At 43.9% G+C, this 19,978-nt stretch overlaps 1 protein-coding gene across 1 annotated transcript in view; it reads left to right on the top strand.

The window, feature by feature from the left end:
• The window catches only part of SYNE2 (spectrin repeat containing nuclear envelope protein 2), a 170,785-nt gene that overhangs the window by 146,445 nt on the left and 4,362 nt on the right, over nt 1–19,978 (top strand). Inside the window, 11 exon segments of the mRNA XM_017738829.1 lie at nt 5,550–5,712; nt 9,149–9,336; nt 9,487–9,637; nt 10,104–10,286; nt 11,567–11,704; nt 12,582–12,776; nt 13,624–13,906; nt 14,262–14,330; nt 15,132–15,268; nt 16,143–16,269; nt 17,870–18,081. Of these exon segments, the coding sequence (XP_017594318.1) occupies nt 5,550–5,712; nt 9,149–9,336; nt 9,487–9,637; nt 10,104–10,286; nt 11,567–11,704; nt 12,582–12,776; nt 13,624–13,906; nt 14,262–14,330; nt 15,132–15,268; nt 16,143–16,269; nt 17,870–18,081 (1,846 nt within the window).

Genomic DNA, 19,978 nt, shown 5'->3' with positions numbered 1-19,978 from the left:
AGGAATAGTGCTCAGGGGCCTCTCGCTTGCAATCAGCTGTGTTCGGGGGCCGGCACCCGAGGCGGTGGAGAGCCGTGGTAACAACCTTTGGGCTCGCCGGCGGGGGTGACGAGAGAAAAGCCTCCCCCAAAGCCTCCTCCAAAGCCTCCTCCGGCGCGCCCGCCGCTTCTCCCTGCGCACACACACCCACGGGCACGGGGCGGCTGGCACGGCACCAGCACGGACCGAGAAATGGCCTTGCCTTTCATAGGAAAGGCCTAAGACCTGCCTTTGGCATCACCTCTCCAAACCGCGTCTTTTGTCCCTCACACGGTTAAGCTCCCCCTGCGACTCACTGAACAAAGGTTTCCTGGGCTGTGCATCTCATTGTTTTGCCGCTGGTAAACAATCCTGTCAGCTGGCAGGGCCATTTCAGCCCCTCCTCCTCCTCCAAAAGACATGTATGGTAGTCGTTTTTTCTTATGACATTTGCACTTGTGAAGGAGAGTTTTGAATATATGTCAGGATGTTTTTCATTCTTTCAGACACTAAAATTTGAATGCTACTATTTACCTTATTTGAGCTTCCCCCGTACCTTTTCCTGCAGCATTTTGACAGCTAAAGCAATGCAATTGGCATGCATTTTGTAATTCTTTTTGTTTGTGTGAATACATTTCAATCAACCTAGAAGCTCCTCCTACTGCTAGGTAATTCCTGAGTAGTTACTACAAATACACTGTGTATTTCTGGGGCCATGCAGTGATACAGCCTGAGACAGCTTAATGATTTTCTCTTGTAACCCAATGCTGGCAACTACATTGAGGGTATTAAGATCCAAATCCAATCTCGAGTCAGGTCAGTTAGTCCTTCTGTTCACGGTTGCAGACAGCTTTTAGTTGTAATCCCCTAGTTTTGTTCTTTTTCTGCCACTTCTATTGTGGTGTAAAGATTAAAATATTTAAAAACTGGCTTTGTTTGGCTTATCCCAGGCAACTTATGCATGTGTCTGAGTGCTAATCAGAGTGGTTTTTTAGCTTGGTCCATTGCAAAGGACAAGACAAGTCTGAATTTGTCAGGTTTTTTTGAGATTAGTGGTGATATTTTAATTGGATTTTAAAATATTATTATCTTCTTTTTTTTCCCCTTCTGGAGGCATGTTGAATTGTGGCAGGTGAGTTCTCAGTGGGAAGTGAACAATGGATAAGTAGGCCTTTTTTCTGTAAACAGTAAGTTTTTCCTGTTTGACCAATCTCAATTAACGTGAGAATCGCATTTCATAGAGGAAGAACTCAAATCAACAGTGGTGGCATGTTCCATCCTCTGGAAGAAGCTGGTTTTCTTTGCTGTACTTGAACTTTTAGTGCTGTTAATTGACTGTGTGTTGGGTGATTGATCACCTGGACCTGGTGGGAAGCTTTTGCCCCCAGGCTTGGAGGATTGCACTGTGCACCCCCACCCCGCTCTCAGAAGGGCTGTCTTTACCCAGAAATGGTCAGGATGCATCTCGAAAGACTTCAAGAAGTTTCCTTCATGCAAAGAGCAGGTGATTTGTAAGAATATTTTCAGTGTGCAGATATGCATCTGAGAATGGTGGTTGCAAACTAAGACTTTTATGAATGTAATTAGTCTGTTTCACTCTTTTTTTTGAGCTGTAGCCAGGGAAATGGCAGTTGCCTGTGACTTCTGTGCAAGCTGAGGATACTCATGTTTTTCATCATTTTACCTCTTGCTTCAGTGTAGAACTCTGCCCTTTTCCTTGGGCTCTGTGTCTGCTGACAGCAGCACATCAGCCAGTGCAATATCTGGACAAGGCTGCCCTCCCATTTATGCACTGCACTAGTATGAAGTTTTGTTAGGTTTTTAGTCTTCTTTGGCTGCTTAGCTCAAGTTTGAGATTAATGACTTAGTGCATTAAGGGTGTTTAAATGACTGGCAAATGCCAAATTCCATCCAGAATATATAACAGATTAAATTACTTAATTACAATGGTGTGTCTGGTGACAATTGCTAGAAAGTAAATACAAGCTCTCAGTACCACAATGATGCTGTCTTTGAGACTGTTGCTTCTATTAACACTAGAAGATAAAGATCCTTATACTTATGGTGATATTCATCTTTTGAAATTCAGAGTGATTTCTAATCCGAAACAATATTGGAGTGGTGGTGCAAAAAGGCATGCTTGGATTCTAAAACTGTTGCTTCTTAAATTTATTGAATGTGCTTTCAGTCATGAAGACACTTATTTACAATGCAATATCGTTTGGTTTTGCTTTGGACTTCCTTGTCTGTGTTCATCTGTCCACTATGCAGACTGAAGAAAGATGCTTTGCAACCTGTGAATTTTTCTGTAATGCAGCTTAGGCGTGGGAAGCAGGTGGATACAGGCAGAGACAGGAGCACAGGCAGCCAGAGATGATCCTGAGCAGCACAGTAAGCTGTGCTTTCAGCAGGTCAGGTGTGCCATCAGATGGTCCCAACATGTGCATGTCTCCAGAGCAGTTGTGGGAAGCATCACAGAATATGCAGGAAGTAAATTGCCATGGAGTACAGTCAGGGACAGGGTGGAGATCAAGCCTTGCTTTCCTCCTGAGTGGCCTGAAGTCATGCAGAGTTAATAATGCAACAGTGTAGATGTTCAGCTGTGACTCTTCCATTCTGTACTCAGCACAGAGCCTGTATTGTCCATCTCTCCAGGGAAAAGGGTTCCTGAGTCACCTGCCTTTGGAGGACTACATGCCTTGTTAGTCTGCTGAGCATCATAACCAGTCAGATCCAAATTGACTGGTGGGAATAGGGCAGAGCAGGAGTTAGTTCTTCTGGATAAATAACTGCCAGCCCATGACAGCACCAGAAAATGTTGCAATGGCATGTTCATTGAGTACCATTTAATAGAAGCAAAACCAGGAGCAGGAAGATTTATACAGCAGCTGTTTGCTTGGGAGCCAGATGCTGTCTGCATACAGGGTTGAACTTGGGAGCAAAGTTCTGAAAAAAAAGCTCGTTAAGAAAAGTAAGAGCAGCTAAATGCTTTTGTCATGCACTGGTTTCCTCTCAATCAGCTCCAGCAGTGGAAAGCAGAGTCAGTGTAAAGGGGCAGAGGCAGGTGCTTTGCACCTCTGTCAGCAGCTCTGTGGGTACAAGGCAGGAACATCGACTTGGGCCAAATCCTTCAGGCTGGTTTGCAGGGTTACATGAATCAGACAATACCACTTTTACTTTGGGAGAGTGCAGAGTTGTTAAATACCTGCCAGGAGCTTTAGTGTAGGACTGTGTTCTTCGAACCCTCACAGAACAACTGAAAGTGCTTTTGGTGCTTTTGGGACAAGGGGTAGGGGAAGCTTTCCATGCTCCTAATCCATATGAGACCCTAAATTTTCTGGCCTTACTCTGTACCTTGGCACTAAACAACAGGACTGAACAAATCCAGCAGGATTATTCCCATATCTCCTCCATAAGTGCTTTACCTTGAATCAAGTGTCTAGCTGACATGTGTATCCTCTTTGGTTACCTTAAGGTTGTTAATAAGATCAGTTGTTGCTTACAGGGTGGCATATTCATTATGGATTAGGTATCCTGCATGTCTTCTGTCACTGTACCATCAGGCAGCTGCAAAACCCACTCATTACTGGCAGTTTGGACCACTCTTCTCTAAAACTTGGCAGGATGGTTTGGTAGCAGGCAGGACAGTGGGCCAGGACACTGTCCAGGCACCCTGTCTGGGCACTTCTGCCTTGGAACAATCTGTCCCTGCCTGCACTGCATGACATTACATCCCTCACCCTGCCCCAGTCCCAGCTTGCACAATGCTGGTGTTGCCAAGTACATCAGGGTTCATGTCAGACTCCTCAACAATCCCCTGCATTTGGGGACATGCAGAGAACCCCTTGTACAAGATGCCCTTGCAGACCCCCTGCTGGTTTTGTTTGTATGGTGACAGTTCCCAGCCACTGTGGCCAATGAACAGGAAATGTTTCAGCCTTTCCACAATACATACTTTAACTTTCTGTACTGCACTTGACTTAAATAATGAGGCTTATTTGTTAGTTGCTAGAGCAGGCAGTAGCTATAGGTTTAATTTGTTAATTTGCATTTTAGAAATCACATGCAAAGTTCAAAAAATCATCCTAAGGCATAAGAGCATAACTAGAGATCAGGAGACCAGCACAGGGAAGCAATGCTGGCTAAGAAGTGGGCTCTGCTAGGACATGGGTAGGATGATTTCACCTGACCTTAGAGTCTGCAGTGTTGATATTTATAGTACTGCAGGGTAGACCATTGCAGTTCATGGGGAGAATAGCATGCTTTTTGGTACGGTTCATCTCATCTTGTGATCTGGATGTTCAAGACAGGTCTGATACAAATCATGATCTTTGGTTTTTTTCTCCATTAACTACCAAGATCTAGATGACAATCTCTATAATAAGTCTGAAGTGATAAGTGTCACCCTGGTGTTGCCTTTCTAGTAATTTTTTGTTGGGAATTGCGATAAATGAGAATTTTAAGAAAGATTTGAGAGCAGTGAGGTAGTTTGCCAGATACTCCTCCAACACATGGAGACAAATTTGCCAAAATACAAAAGCATGCTACTTGGGTAACTTGAGGGGCTGATACGGGGTTTTGGCATGGGAATATGCTGTTAAGGCTGGAAATAAAAAAAAAAAGTTTGCCTGCAGTTTGAGAGCTGTGCTACAAACAGCTGTAAGAAAAGTAAATGGTCTCAGTGGTTCATTTGGTTGCCCGCAGCACAAGTCTCCCTGGCCATGTACTATTCTCCCCCCTCAGGACTGTTTTTTAATTTTTCACTCATCAGGAAAGTCTGGCGTATCTGTACTCATTCGTGTGGTGTTTAGAAGAGCTTTTAATGTTGTGGTGCTACAAGTTCTATAGTAGCTGTTGTTCAGGCCTTCTCCTCTCCTGTCATCATCCAGAGGATGGTGATGCCCAGGCACAGGTTGCCCAGAGAAGCTGTGGATGCCCCATCCCTGGAATTGTTCAAGGCCAGGTTGGATGGAGCTTTGAGCAACCTGGAATAGTGGAAGGTGTCCCTTCCCGTGGCAGGTTGGAAAAAGGTGATCTTTCCGGCCCTTCCCACCCAAACCATTCTGTGATTCTATGGTTTTCCCAGGTGGAGCGGTGGTTTGTGCAGATTCTGCCTCTCTTGGCAAAGTGGTACCTTGTTGATTAGTGTGGGCCTGTTGCTTGCTGAAGAAGACACTGAGTATAATTCACAGCAGGAAAATCAGACCACAGATACCCATTTTAGTTTAACTGCAGCAAATTCTGGTACAAAGTCCCACTTGGATGAATGTTCAGTGTTCCCTCGCAGATGAAAATTCACCTTGCTTATACAGTTTCATTAAAGCCTTCACCCAAGACCTGCTTGCAGCTGTAGAGCAGGGCCTGCTGAGCCAATTTGGGTAGGTTTTGACTAAAACATGGCTCTGATTTACAGGCAGCAGCTTGACGTGACATGGCTTCATAAAGCTATGCCTGTCATCACCTTCTCCTGCTAACAGCCTTTCCACTGATTGACCATCTTTGTAACAGAATGTTCTTCCTGGTTTGCTTAGGGTGAAGAAGCTGAAGGAAACATTTGCTTTTATACAACTATTGGACAAAAACATGAGTAACCTTCGCACCTGGTTGGCCCGGATTGAGTCTGAGCTTTCCAAGCCTGTTGTTTATGACATCTGTGATGACCAAGAAATCCAGAAGAGACTGGCAGAACAGCAGGTGGGAAATAGCAGCAGCCAGAGTAAATGAGCTAAAATGCTGCTGATTGGTCCTGGTATAAAATCACCTGTTTCTTTTCTTGAGTGAGCCCTTCTGACTGTTTGCTTTGCATGGCACGTTCCTGCCAAGATGCGCTACATGGAAAATTTGTATTTGCTTGCAGTAATTTCAGTATTGTGTTGAATTACCCCTACTTCTCCCTCTCCCCATTCACCCAAGGAAAACATGCAAAATACAAACAAAAGCAAATTTGCTCAGTTCAGTACAGCAGACTTCCTGAGGACTAGGCAGGGCACAGACAGTGGGCAGAGTACATGAGGATGACTTAGACTGACAAGGCGTGAATGCTGCTCTCCACAAAGTCGCCATGACCAATCCAAGTGCTGCGATTTGATGCATTGCCCCCACTGGCTCCAGTTCTCGTCCCTTCCTTGCAGACAGCAGAGCAAGTTTGGCAGAGCAGATGCTTGGGCTTTGGAGGGTGGACTTGTGCAGACACACCTTTGGCTGAGGTTTGATCCAGAGGCAGGCTCTGAAGATCCCTCAGGGCTGGGGGAGCTGGCACATGAATGCTGCTGAGACAAGTGTGAACCAACCTCACACTGCTGGGTGTTGGTGGGCATTTATCCAAGGCATTTGTTTACCAGGGGCATCTTAGGAGAGGAGTTGGATAGTCCTGTAGTAAATTTCTCTAGCCAGCGAGGAAAAGGGACTTCTCCAAAGTGCAGACTTGATGGTGGAGTCATCCTTTGCTCAGGGCTGTGCTGTAAGTCTGCCCCAGTTCTGAGTGCTTGGCTGTCATCTGGCCTTTGTGTTAAACAACAGTATTTGCCCAAAAACTAAAGATCAAGAATGAGTCTGTCAAGTTTGGAAGCTTGGAAGCTTTATGGCGTCTGCCTTTAGGAACACTTACTGGTGTCCTTCCCATCCATTCCATCTTTTCTCTCTGGCTTCTGCTTTCATGTCTGAGGGTCCCTGAGTGACCCAAACCTGGGGACTCTGTTCTACGTTGGTTGGTGTGGCTGTCCTTGCACTCATGTCCTAGATGTCACGGGATGGGCCAGCTCCTCTGTGACAGGAGTGGAGGTGACTCCCACTGACTCCATTGCAGGAGCTGGTCCATCACCAGAAGCTTGGCCCAGTGCCTCTGATGGTTTAATCTGAATTGTGAATGGCCATATAAACAACAAGGAAATATTTTCTTCTCATCCAAACCTTTTGCATTCTCAAAGGCCATAATAAATTGCCAGGCTGAGCAGAGCATGGAGCACAAAGGAATTGTGTCCAAACTAATTTATTTTTATTATGGGCGTTCAAGGTTCAGCTAGCTCTAAGAGCCATCATTTGCTGCTCAGAGCTACTATTTTTTTTATGCTGTTTTACATACAGACCTCTAGGCACCTCTAGACTTCTACTGTAGCTTTTTATCAGGCTGAGTATGAGAAGACTGTGCTGATTAAAAAGACCACAGTAAAAAAAAAAGCTGCTTTTGCTCCGCATTAGTGAAACATTTATCTGAATGCGACAAGTAAAAGGATCTTTCCTGGTTTTATCTGAACAATTATTTCAGCAAAAGCAGAGCAATGGTGAGAAATATGCCCTACAGGCTTCTTTTATTTGACATCCATGACTGGAAAAGCTTTACCTGTGCAGTCTTGAATAATGAAATTTAAAAGCCTTGTGTATCCACAGAGGTATTTTATGGCATGTTATTACAACGTGAATGATACTAATTTTAAGATTGCAAAGGTGTTTCACTAATGCAAAAATCTAGCAGTGTGTAGTCTCTTTAAGCTCTCTGGGCAATGCAATGCAGAGTTGAAGGAATGGTACCTTGTGGGGCTCAGTGTATGTTCCTCACCCTCTCTCTTAGTTTGTTGTGTTTGTCTCACTTAATGCAGTTAGGTCATTTGGAAAACAGCATGGATTCTGCCTGGGCTATTCCATGAACCCAGGCATGGCCTGAAGTAATGAGATTGTGTCAGTAACATTACCAAAAGTGCAAGTTAGAATTAATTTTAATCTGTGGTCAAAATTCTCATTTTCACAAATACACTGGTAAATCCAGTGGAATGTAGTGAATTCAGAAGAGACTTCATAAAGCTTCAGGTACTGATGGTGAGGTAGAGCCTCCTCCCAGCTGTAGAGACTGTGTTGAAAAGAGACTGATGCATCTTGCTCAGTAAATAGCTGTGAATCCTTAGTAACCTGTAAAAATTTCTGTTGGGTCTCCTTCTGGCAGTCTCTCATCCATCTAAAGATTTTTGCTCCTACATTCCTTAAAGCTGTTCATTACTACAAATCCCACAAGCCATATTTTGACCATTTATGGCTCAGGCCTTGATTCAGGTACCCACATAACCACTGAGGACTGCCACTGAGTGATACTCAACTCCTTGACTCCTTGCAGCTTGTTGTCTTCCGGGAAAAATCTTTCTTCAACTCCTTTTGTATTTGCTACAAGCTATGTCTGTTTCCAGGTTTTGTTTTGTTTTGTTTTGCTTTGTTTGGGGTTTTTTTTTAAGTCTAGAGCAAAACCAATTCTGCTTCATCTGTTGACTGAAATCAGTAAATACCATTTAATGGGAGCTCCAGTTCACTTTTGTCAGGAAAATGCTCATTTGTGTTTGTTGCTCTAGTGTTATTCAAGCAAAAGTCTCTGTATTCTTCATTAGAAAAGCCAGAAATGGGCTGAAAAAATGGAACTGTAGTGGCTGTTGTAATTTTATTAATATTGAAAGTTGGTAGCATAGTACGGATCTACCTTTCAATAAGAAATATTTAGATAAGGCCTTGTTTCTGTCTTTCAATTACAGTGACTTTAGGAGTAGTGATGGGTACAGGATGAGAGGCAAGACTATCATGGAGATGCAGGCTCTGGAGAAGAAACCTGTAGTGTAGATTAGACAAAAGGTCCTTTGCCAGACCCTTTGAAACAGTCTGTGAGAACAGGAGCCCTAGGAGAGAGAGTAAGAAAAGTAGTGTAACACCAGGTACTTGTGTTTGTGTTTCATGCTGCAGCCTGTGATCAGTCACAAAAATGCACATACTGCACTAGGAGTTCTCTGACAAGCCTTTCAGTGTAGTAACCTGATATGAGACAGTCATCTTGTGCTGTCAAAATTAGTAAGAATTTATTTATAGTATAAGTAAGGTTTGGATTTTGATTGCACATTAAAATTGTCCAGACTGTTAATGAGAAGATTGAGTTTAGACTGAGACACCAAAGGTGGACAGCCCTTTTTTTGCATGGCATTTCTCTCCTGACCTGTGTCATCTGCACAGCTCATGCTGCAAGTCTTTTCTAAAGCTAAATAAGCTTTTCCTGACACAGGAATTGCTCTTTCCCCATCCTCTGCAACATTTTGAAGGGGCATGGCTGAAATGTAGCCGTGCATGTTTCCTTCCACTGACGCTGTTCTTTTGCCAATGGCAGGATCTGCAGAGAGACATAGAGCAGCACACGGCGGGCGTGGAGTCCGTGTTTAGCATCTGTGAAGTCCTGCTCCACGACTCAGATGCGTGTGCTAATGACACAGAGTGTGACTCCATCCAGCAAACCACCAGGAGCTTGGACAGACGGTGGAGAAACATCTGTGCCATGTCTATGGAAAGGCGAATGAAGTACGTCTCTCTTCTTACCCTACAGAAGTCTGTGGCAGCATTTGGAGGAAACGCTGTAGCTGTTGCCACAAGCTGAATTTTGAGGAGGAAGAAAGAATCCAGAGTTGATAGTTAGCTTGTGATAAAACCTTTCTGTTCTTGCTCTCTCAGAATCGAGGAAACCTGGCGTCTGTGGCAGAGGTTTTTGGATGACTATTCTCGCTTTGAAGATTGGCTAAAAGCATCTGAAAGTATAGCAGCTAGGCCTAATTCTTCAGAGGTTTTGTACACACATGCAAAAGAGGAGCTGAAGAAATTTGAGGTGAATTTTTTAACTTCCTTTTTTTATGGTCAGGATCGGGCTGCTGAATACTTATTGTCTGTGCAAAATGCCTGGGTCACTAGAAAACACTACTTTGGCATTGGTAGTATGGGGAACGTAAATAATTTTGTGAATGTGCAGCTGCTAAATGTCTGTTTGTCTCCAGAATTTTTTTTTTTAATGTGGGGAATAAAATGCTCAGAACAGACACTTAAAAGTTAAAGCCTTGCTTTTTATAGGCAAGAGACTTTTGTAGTTTGATATTTATTTTTTTCTTCCTTTTCCCAGTGAGCTGAGTCTGAGCAGATGGTTTAAAATATGGGTTTTAAAATCTGAATTTAGTTTTGCTGTTGGAAGGTCTGTTTTTAAGGGAGAGTGCATCATCTCTCTTGCATCATCTCTCTTGATGGGTAGTATCCACATCCTGACTCTTACCAGGGAATGAGCTCCTCACTTTGCCCTGCAGGCGTTCCAGCGGCAGATCCATGAGCGCCTCACGCAGCTGGAGCTGATCAATAAGCAGTACCGGCGCCTGGCCCGCGAGAACCGCACTGACTCTGCCAGCAAGCTCAAACAGATGGTGCACGAGGGCAACCAGCGCTGGGATAACCTCCAGAAACGAGTCGCTTCCATTCTCAGGAGACTCAAGGTAATGGCACAGTGGGGTGAGAGAGTGAGGAGCACTCGCAGGTTTCTGCAGGAATTACCCAAGAGCAAAGCCTACATCAGAGCTACTCTGTGTGTCCTGAGCTACCGGCACAGCAGAGCAGCTCCGGAAGAGTCACCGAGTACATGGTGTAAACCTGACCTTGGTAGATTGGTTCTTGGTAGCTGAAGAAAAGCTTAAAGCAGATTTTGGGAGGTCGGTTGCAGTACTCATTGCTCCTATCACACTTTCCTCTTACCTTCTTGTAATGGGTGGAGGTGTTCATGCACTTGCACCTTTCCATAGGTAAGAGGCAGAGAGACAAAAGGGCCCCAAGTGCAGGTATGGTTTGGAGTTTCCAAATCAGCTCTACTGTGTGCCAGGTTGTGATTCACCAACAAGGCATTAAACATGGAGATGTGATGGAAAGGCACAGCTCCTGCTGTGCTCCCTGCCTGATGGGGAATGTTGTTGAAGACTGTATTTGTGACACATCTTTGAAGTATCTTGCCCGTCAGTTAAACTGATCTCTGGGCAGATACTCTGTGCTGTGCCCTGGGGGAAACTTGTGACTGCCAGATTTTTAAATACAGCAGTGCTGCAAGCAACTGACAGGGAAAACTGTTAGCTCCCAGAAGTCAGTGGATGAGGCAGTGAGAGCAGTGATGGGGTTTGATCTGTGCAGCTACAAATTGTTATGTTTGGGATGTTACATGATCCCCTTCCTGAGCAGTAAATCCACCCATGAGAACAGGCAAGCTGCATGTCTGTTAGCAGCTTCTGTGGGGCGTGCCATGTCAAACAGTGCATTAATTACACTGGCGTGATCATCCATGATCCAGCCTCTCCATTGTAAAATCAGTAAAAACTGATTTTAATCACACAGTTTTACTTTAATTAGAGATGGGGTTTGCTTCCTTTGTTTATCTCTGTTTTAAGTTTAGAACAAATTAGATGTTAAGCCTCAGTCCAAGTAACTGTCACTGGTATAATGATGTGGGAGAAGGAATGTGTGGAATCAAGAATATAATTTTATAGAAGCATCTTGAATTGCTAAAATTCTGCTCCGTCTTTTGTACAAATAATGTACTAGTATAGGGCACAGTTCTAGCATCATCAAAGGAAAAAGACAGGTTTTATACATGGCATGCTGCTGTTTGTGTCCTAATGGCCTTTAAGGTGAACAGGAGTTTTTAAATAAAACACTGATTTCAGAGAGCTCCTGTGACCTGTCTCTTCTAGTAGCTGAAGTCATGTAACACTGGCTCCTTTTTTCCATCCAGCACTTCACCAATCGGAGAGATGAGTTTGAGGGGACAAGGGAAAGCATCCTTGTCTGGCTCACAGAAATGGACCTACAGCTGACAAACGTGGAACACTTCTCAAAAAGTAACTTTGACGACAAAATGCGCCAGTTAAATGTACGTATCCCCATGAAGCAGTTGTTTACTGTAGCCCAGTGATCCTGTTGGGCTGCCCTTGCCTGACAGAATCGTCTGCTTTTCTGTAACTTCACAATAGCCACCAGATCTCTGTAGGACTATATTTGTTAGAAGACAGCAGTAAATTGTTAAGACATACTGCCTGAATCAAAATTATGCTGTGCAGTATTTAATTCAGATTAAGTGTTCAAGCTCAGTTCTGTCCTGCCATTTTCTCCTGCCAATGCATGTCAGTGACAGTGGTATCTGGCCTGGAAATCAGCAGATGCTGGTTAACAGTAAGAGCTATATTCCTAAATTCAGGCATTATTTTCTGGCATTATAGTACAACCTCTCCTAGGAGCTCATAGTTTGTAGCTGGGAATTTCAACAGAAATTAGACATCAGGAATGTGCAGTGATTCTGAGGAATATACTAGTTCTTTGCTACATCATATGCTCATTTCTCCTTTCTCCCTGCATTGTTATTCCTTTGGGATGTAGATTTACTGTTGTGTAGGCTGGAGGCCCAAGCAACCAAACAAATTTCTTGGCTGCTGAGAAAAAGATAGTGTACCCAACAGAAAAATGAGCTCTGATTAGCTGAGCTCTCGTATCACGATCCCCTGCAGGCTCAGGACACTGCAGCCATATTGATGTACACATGGGTGGAAAATGCCTCTTCATTTGGAACTGTAATTCTGCTGATAAAACAAACCTTTGGACCTCTTGAGTAAAAAGATATTTGCCAAATTAAATTAGACAACAATGTCAATTGCTGCTTGTCTTTTACTACAGTGAGCTAGGAAACAGGGACAAACCTTAGGCTGGAAAGGGCCAATGAAGAAGTAATTATTTTTCTTTTATGTTCCAAATAGGGTTTCCAACAGGAAATAACATTAAACACCAATAAGATTGATCAGCTAATCGTTTTTGGGGAGCAGTTGATTCAGAAGAGCGAGCCTTTGGATGCCATCCTGATTGAAGATGAATTGGAAGAACTTCATCGATACTGTCAGGAGGTGTTTGGGCGAGTTGCCCGGTTCCATCAAAGACTGACTTCAAGGGATCCTGTAAGAAGCAACAGTTGTTCCAAAGCTTTGATAAGATTTTGGTGTTTGAATTGCAATGGTTATTTTTGGTTTTGAATTGCAATTGCTTATTCCTAGCAGCTTGACTGAGTGGTTTGAGCTCTAAGGAGTTGGGAGCTCTGCAGGAGATGTGCCAGCCTTGCTAAATCTTTGTTGCCAATCCTTTCATGCCTCTCCATCTGCAGAATCTGGAGAGTAACATGGAGGTAGTTCATAAGGTTCAGAATTATGTAGTTGTGGCTTGAAGGCTTCAAAATCTTTTTAGGTGTTTCTAATATCACTTCGTTTTCTTTAATATCAATAATATGGTTAGAATATCTCTTTATGTATTTGTTTGTCCACTCCATCTGTCCACTTTTGTTGTGAAAACCCTGAATGGGGAACAGCATGCACTTTGCTTTTCCCTGGGAACTTTCAGATGATTCTCAATTTGCTTGGCCTCAAAAAGAAAGAACATCTGTTAGAAAGCCAGGTAAAGGAAGTAACATGAGCAACTACAAGTGGCTGTTCACTCCTGCCTGAGCATGATTTCCTTGCTGTGACCTGTTTAGTCCATTGGGAACTGAGTACTCCTCCTGCAGACTGGACAGATACTGTGGTGGTAGTTGAGTGCCTTGAAAGAAGGGAGGTATCTGCTGATGTGAGGGTTGGTTTTGACAAAAGAGGAAGAAGGCAGAAATTACATCTCCCTTTAATTTTAGGCACGTGTCTTTGGTTGCTGCATCTCACCACAAATCTGTCTCCAGTAGTACTGTGTGGCTCAATCATTAGCTCATTTAAGATCTCTTGTATATCTTATTAATATGCAGTAATTGTTACTTATATGTAGGGATTGGACGATGAAAAAGATAACTCTGAAAATGAGACAGACCAAGAAGACTCCAGAGAAATCCAGAATGATCCCTGGCATAAGAAGGCCATCACTGAGGGGCCCTCATCCACACAGTCCCTTTGCCACCTTGTGCCCCCTACTCAAGGCCATGAGAGATCAGGCTGTGAGACCCCTGTCAGCGTTGACTCCATCCCACTGGAGTGGGATCACACAGGTGATGTGGGAGGTTCTTCCTCTCATGAAGATGATGAAGAAGCAACATACTACAGTGCTCTGTCAGGTGAGAACCAATGTCTGGCAGTTTGGCTTGACATGGACAGCTGGAGGATGTCCCTGTGTGGGAAGGGAGGGGGATTGAAGTCTTGCTCCCACATTGTTGGTTGGTTTTCAAGTACCATTAATAGATGTGAGCAGACTCATCTCTTAGATGTCTTGATGAAGGAAATGGTACTGTCTAAACCAAGCTTTTATTTTAGAAACATAAGGTTTTTAGAAGCCTTACTGTTTAAGAATGTTTGAAAATGGTATCAGCCACTTACTTTGCTCTTTGTCTTTGCTGTCCCTCATTGTTTCAGTTGTTCTTAATAGTTGGAAAATATTGAATAGTGAGGAAAATGACATTATTCTTTTTTCAGATGTAGAAATCACTGAAAACCCTGAGGCATATCTTAAAATGACCACAAAAACTTTGAAAGCATCTTCTGGTAGGCACCTGCTAATGCATGTGTCTGAACATGGCAATCTCCCTGTGCTGCACGCTATATTCCTCAACCTCTCTCATACGTAATGTCTGACTTCCTGCCTTGTGTGGACACCATGTCTCATCCTGTCATGGTGTTCTTACGCTGCAGTATCCACATGGACATTAAAAGCAGTCAAGAACACACCATTTAGATTTTGCCTGGTAAATGCCAAGGTGGTTAATGTGCATTTCATTGTACTGATCCAAAGTCTTTTGGTTCTTTCTCGGTGGTTTGCTCTGAGTAGTAACAATTTTTGGTTGTTTCTAATTTTGGTCGCGTAATTACTGAGGGCCGTAGCTCCAACTCTGCAAGTATTTTTCTGTGGTTTGTGCATGACAGAACTACGTGTGTCCTGTCTGTTAAATCCAGAACAAACATTCTCCAAACCAGGACATGTCTAACTTGTTCCCACTGACATGTTGCAGATGTGTGATAGTTACTGTTGGGATGCAAACTTTACAAAACCACGGTGCAGCCTTGTCTTTTGGTTTTTTTGAATACTCATACCTGTATTCAAGCATTTTCCAGAAGAAAACAGAATGTCCCATAACTGCATGGCTCTCATCTCATTACCTTTGAAACACTGTTGATGTTTTGCAAATGTGCATGCTTTGCAAGGAAAGCTGCAAAACTGTCATTTTTATGCCATAACTTGATGCCATTTTATTCAAAGCGCTTTCTAACTTAATACAAAGCAACAGCTTCTTCATGGAGGTGGGATCTTCTGCTCATGGTGTGTGATTTTGGTTTTATTTGTTTCAGGAAAGTCTGTTTCAGAAGCTCATCCTTGGCATTCTCCGGGTAGCCCAGTCTGCAGGAAACACAGATATAACCAGGCAGAGATGGTTGGAAATGTGTTGTCTGGACCAGAGACAAGTACTCCCTATAAACCAGACTATGTGAGTTGGAGGCTCTGTGGGCACTCAACCTGTACTACATTGTTTGTTTGTTTGTTTGTTGTTCTGTGTAACTCCATCCACTTCCCTTCTCCAGCATCAAGGAAAAGAATAGTTGGGGGGGAATTTTCACTTCATGCAAACTTAAACATTATTTCTGGTGGCTCAGGTTGGACTCCTTGTCAGTCAGTGTCTGGAGGAGCTTCCTTACTCTGTTGTCACAGGACAAGTCTAGGAGAATTTAACCCCCACAAAGGAGAGAGTGTGAATCTCTTGATACATCTCTGATATATCTATACTGATATATCTCCCTTTCCTAAGCAAATTTGAGGGGTCCTTTTCTAACATGTAACACACCATTTAATCAGCTTCTAGGTATTGAAAAATGTGCCAAAATGGCTTATTGTCCATTGCTACCTCAGCCTTGGTGGCTGTTTGCCAGCCATGGCTTCACCAGCAGCTGCCAGGCTCAGTGGATCTGGACCCGTTGTCAGCACTCTTCCAGACAGGGTGGTACTGGTATCTGGCTGCTTTTGTCATCATTAATCCAGTCTCGGAGCCTTAGAGTCAATATTGCCAAGACCCACAATCCAACAAAGAGCATCAGCAAATATACATTGTCTGGTACATGTAGTGCAAAAGCAATTGATTTGCCATGTCCACTCATGTAGTAACTGGCATCACCATGGTGTGTGTTTGTTTACTGGAAAGGCACAGAGAGCCAGTGTAAACTGTTAGCAAAGCTGCAGAAGCCCAGTGCTAAATCTGACATGCAAGAGCTCAGCAGCAGCCCAGCCAGCCCAAAGTAACAAAAATTAGGTTGGACCTTTGACATCCTGTTAACCTGCAGGGCTCACCCACCAAAATGTCATTCCAGGTGAAGCAGCTCAGCTCTGCAAGCAGCAGCAGCAGCAAGGAGAAAATTCCATCTGCCAACATGAGCGATGAGGAGCCCCAGGATGACCAAGAACTTGTGAATATAGCAGCAGCAGAGAAGCAGTCAGGTACAGAGCATTAGGAGTGGCTTTGGGGCTGTGGTGTTTGTCCTGTGACTCTGGAGGGACAAAGCAGAGATGGCACAAAGGCAGCACATTTGGGAACAAAAGAAAAAAAAAAAGTATTTTGCCAAGTTTCACTGACCTGCCTTCTCACCTGCCTCTGTCCAACCCGTGTGTGCTGTTCTAAGCTTTCACATCTTCTGCCAGAATTGAGATTTTTCTCTCTCAAATATACTTCTATCTCTTGACTTGTTGCAATAAATGGGAGCAATTTCACTTCTGTGTGATGCTGAACACTTCAGAGACTTTTAATCAGAATTCAAACTGAAGTCTCTGTCTAAAATAAGATTGCTGTGTGGAGTTATTGGCACTCCATAGAACAAGATGCTACAGCTCCCATTTACAGAAATGTTTTGTCAAAGCTGGTAATGTATTCTGTTCTCCAGTGTCTTTACAGTGGTCCTTTCTTGCAAACAGACCAGCAAGCTAGTTCTCTTGACCTTTTAGGACCTCATTCCTGGTTCTCAGGTGCTTGAGATTGTAACAACACATTGTACTGCAATCACAAAAGCAAATAATGTGCTAAAAAGAAGGGTGCAGCTACATGCACCAGCTTACTTAGTTTGTGTCTCTGGTCTCACAAATGGTCCAGGGTTGTGTCCCATACTTGGGATGAATAGGAAAAGCCTGAGAATGGTTTAGATGTGCTTTCAGAAAGTGTTAGTGATCACACAGGTGGCATCTCCGTGCCCTTTAGCACTGAATTGATGAAACATAGAGTCATTAGAATGGTTTGGGTTGGAGGAGACTTTAAAATCCCTTGTGCAGGGACACCTTCCACCAGACCAGGTTGCTCAAAGCCCCATCCTGCCTGGCCTTGAACACTTCCAGGGATGGGGCACCCACAGCTTCTGTGGGCAACCTGTGCCAGGGCCTCAACACCCTCACAGTAAGGAATTTCTTCCTAAGATCCAGTATAAACCTGCCCTCCATCAGTGTAAAGCCATTCCCCCTTGTCCTGTCACTCCACGCCCTTGTCAAAAGTCCCTCTCCAGCTCTCTTGGAGCCCCTACAGGCACTAAAGGTTGCTCTAAGGTCTCCCCAGAGCCTTCTCTTCTACAGGCTGAACAGCCCCAACTCTCAGCCTGTCTTTACAGGGGAGGTGCTCCAGCCCTCTCATCATCTTTGTGGCTTCCTCTGGGCTCCCTCCAGCAGCTACACACAGACACAAAACACAAACCCAAGTCCTAACTGCTGGATCATATTTGTCCCATGATGGATTTTGGTTTTCACCAAATCACAGCTGGGCTCATTGAATTCTGTCTCCTTAGATTTGGTCTGCTCTTCCAAGTGAATTAAACCATCTCCAATTAATGTGATTTAGATTCTCTGTAGCATTGCTACGTGGATAACTTGACCAGCAATATGAAATTTAGACACTGCAGAATCTTAAGAAAAGATGTGGCTGAATAAGAGTAACACATTACAGCTATTATTTGGTCTCAAGCAGAATGGAGAATAATTTACTTGCAAAACTTCTTGCATCTGTTTTTCATACTCCTTCCTTTACTGAAGATTTAAATGTTTGGTTTTTTATTATTTGCAGGCATTATTGATAGATGGGAGCTCATCCAAGCTCAAGACCTCAGAAATAAACTTAGGATGAAACAGAAGTTGCAGCAGTGGCAGCAGCTGGACTCAGACCTCAGTGACATCTCTGCTTGGCTTGATAAAACTGAGCAAGAGCTGGAAGAGCTGCAAAAAGTGAAGCTTCCGACCAGCATGCAGGCATTGGAACAAAAGGTCAAGAAATTGAAAGTAAGTTATGGCATGCTGAGAAGAGGGATTTCAAGATGCTGATGGTTTTTATCTGTGTGCTCCTGGGATGAGCTGGCAGCATGGATGCCAATAGCAACGTTCCTGTGCCACAGGGTAGCTGAACTGCTCTCAGCTAAGAGGATGAAAGAGGATCTTAGGCAAGGTGCTTCTGTCTTCATATACAGAGATTGGCAGGCAGAAATAAAAACCTCTCCAGCTCTACCTTTCTGTTTTCTTGCACAGTGATAGCGACATCTTTTCCTTGTGCCATTCCCCTATATGCAAACCAGAAACAGATGAAAATTAGCCAGGTCAACAGGCTGCAAAGTCTAGGTTGATTTTTTTTTTTTTTTTAATTGAATCAAGGGCAGGGTGTAATTCCAGCAGGAGACTGACAAAGATCTGCTCTAAAGCTGTGGTTTCTGCAAGTTGAGCCAGCAGGTTACCAGGGCACATGTAAGTGTTGGGGCCCTGGCAATCGGGTAATGAAATTCCTCAGGCTGAAGTCTAAGAGAGCAAGTGTTCCTGAAATCTGTGGGAGTGCAAAATCCCTTTGTGCTCACCCCTCACCAGCTGCCCTGTGTGGAGTCACCCTGAGGCTGCTGGTCATTGTGGTGTCATCCTTGTGGTGATGCTCACAAACAGGACACTGCAGGACAGAGGAGGGATTTCTTAGGCATGCTGAGAGTGTGTTTAAGCCTATGTATCCTGGAGTAGTTATTAGGCCAGGGACAATGACTCTGCACTCCAATAAGATTGACTCTGACTCCCTCAGTTAGTCTGGATTAGGCACCAAGCACCAGGAAAGGTTTGGTGGTGCCTCCTGAGTGTAGGGAGGTATTTCCCTTCAGCCTGGAGTTGGGTGTCTGACCTCCTCAAGGAGCAGAGCTTCACTTCTTCTCTGTTCTGCATCTGCTTAAGAGGAGTCCAGCTGGCTGTAAATCCACTTTTCAGACAGTTTGGCTTTATAGGGGTGTTAAAAGAGCCAGTGTGCTGTAAGAAGTGAATTTCATGAGGTGTCAGGACATCCCGATTGCCTGGGATAAGGATAAAGCCAGTCTGCCTGCAGAATGGCTTACTGGTGTTCAGAAATCTGTGGTAGACTCTTTGCTTTGTCTGATATTAAAAGAAACTTTATTGCCTGGAGGAGGGGGACAGGATCCTTTGATGGGTGAGAAGTAATTTAGACCAGCAGTTTTCAACAAGTGGGACTCAGTTCCTGAGAATATAAAGATTGACACTCTTGGTTAGAAAGGCTGCTGAGAAAAGCAGTCTGGGCTGTGTGGCTTGTGGGATTCATCCTGCAGCTCTTACTTTCCCTGCTGCAAGAGCAACCTGGAAAAGATTGAGTACCCTTGATTCAAACTGTAAACTGGAAGGTACAAGGAAGGTATTGTTTGGCATTCTCTTTTAAAAAAAAAACCTTCAGGTTTTTTTAATTAAAAAAACCTACAGGCTCAGCCTTAACATGAAGGTGGTTAGATGATATTACCTTGGCTTTGCAAATTCCATATTATTCCCCATGCAATTCTAAGGGAGAGCAGGAAAGCAGGCAGGACTGCCTTTGGGCCTTGACAAGACAGAGAAATGGGCTGACAGAAACTCAGACCAGAGAGAAGAAAAATAATTTCTCACAATGGGGTGGTGTGGTGTGGGACCAGGGTCCCAGAGGAGGTGGGGAATCTCCATCCTGCAAGATACTGAAAATTTGAGTGGATGAGGCCCTCAGCATCCTGCTCAGAGTTTGAAGTTGGTCCTATTTGAAACAGGAGAACAGAGCACAGACCTCCAGATGTCCCTGTCAGCATTATTCTAGGATTCTAGAATGGCAGAACCTTTATCAATTAGGAGAAAATACCGTGTGATGACCTATGGGAGTATTTGTCCAAATGTCAGG

The sequence above is a fragment of the Corvus brachyrhynchos genome, unplaced genomic scaffold (genome assembly GCF_000691975.1).
Source record: "Corvus brachyrhynchos isolate BGI_N302 unplaced genomic scaffold, ASM69197v1 scaffold245, whole genome shotgun sequence".
In the NCBI taxonomy this organism is placed as follows: Eukaryota; Metazoa; Chordata; class Aves; order Passeriformes; family Corvidae; genus Corvus; species Corvus brachyrhynchos.
The sequence above is the reverse complement of the archived record's forward strand: the minus strand, read 5'-3'. Positions and strand labels throughout refer to the sequence as shown.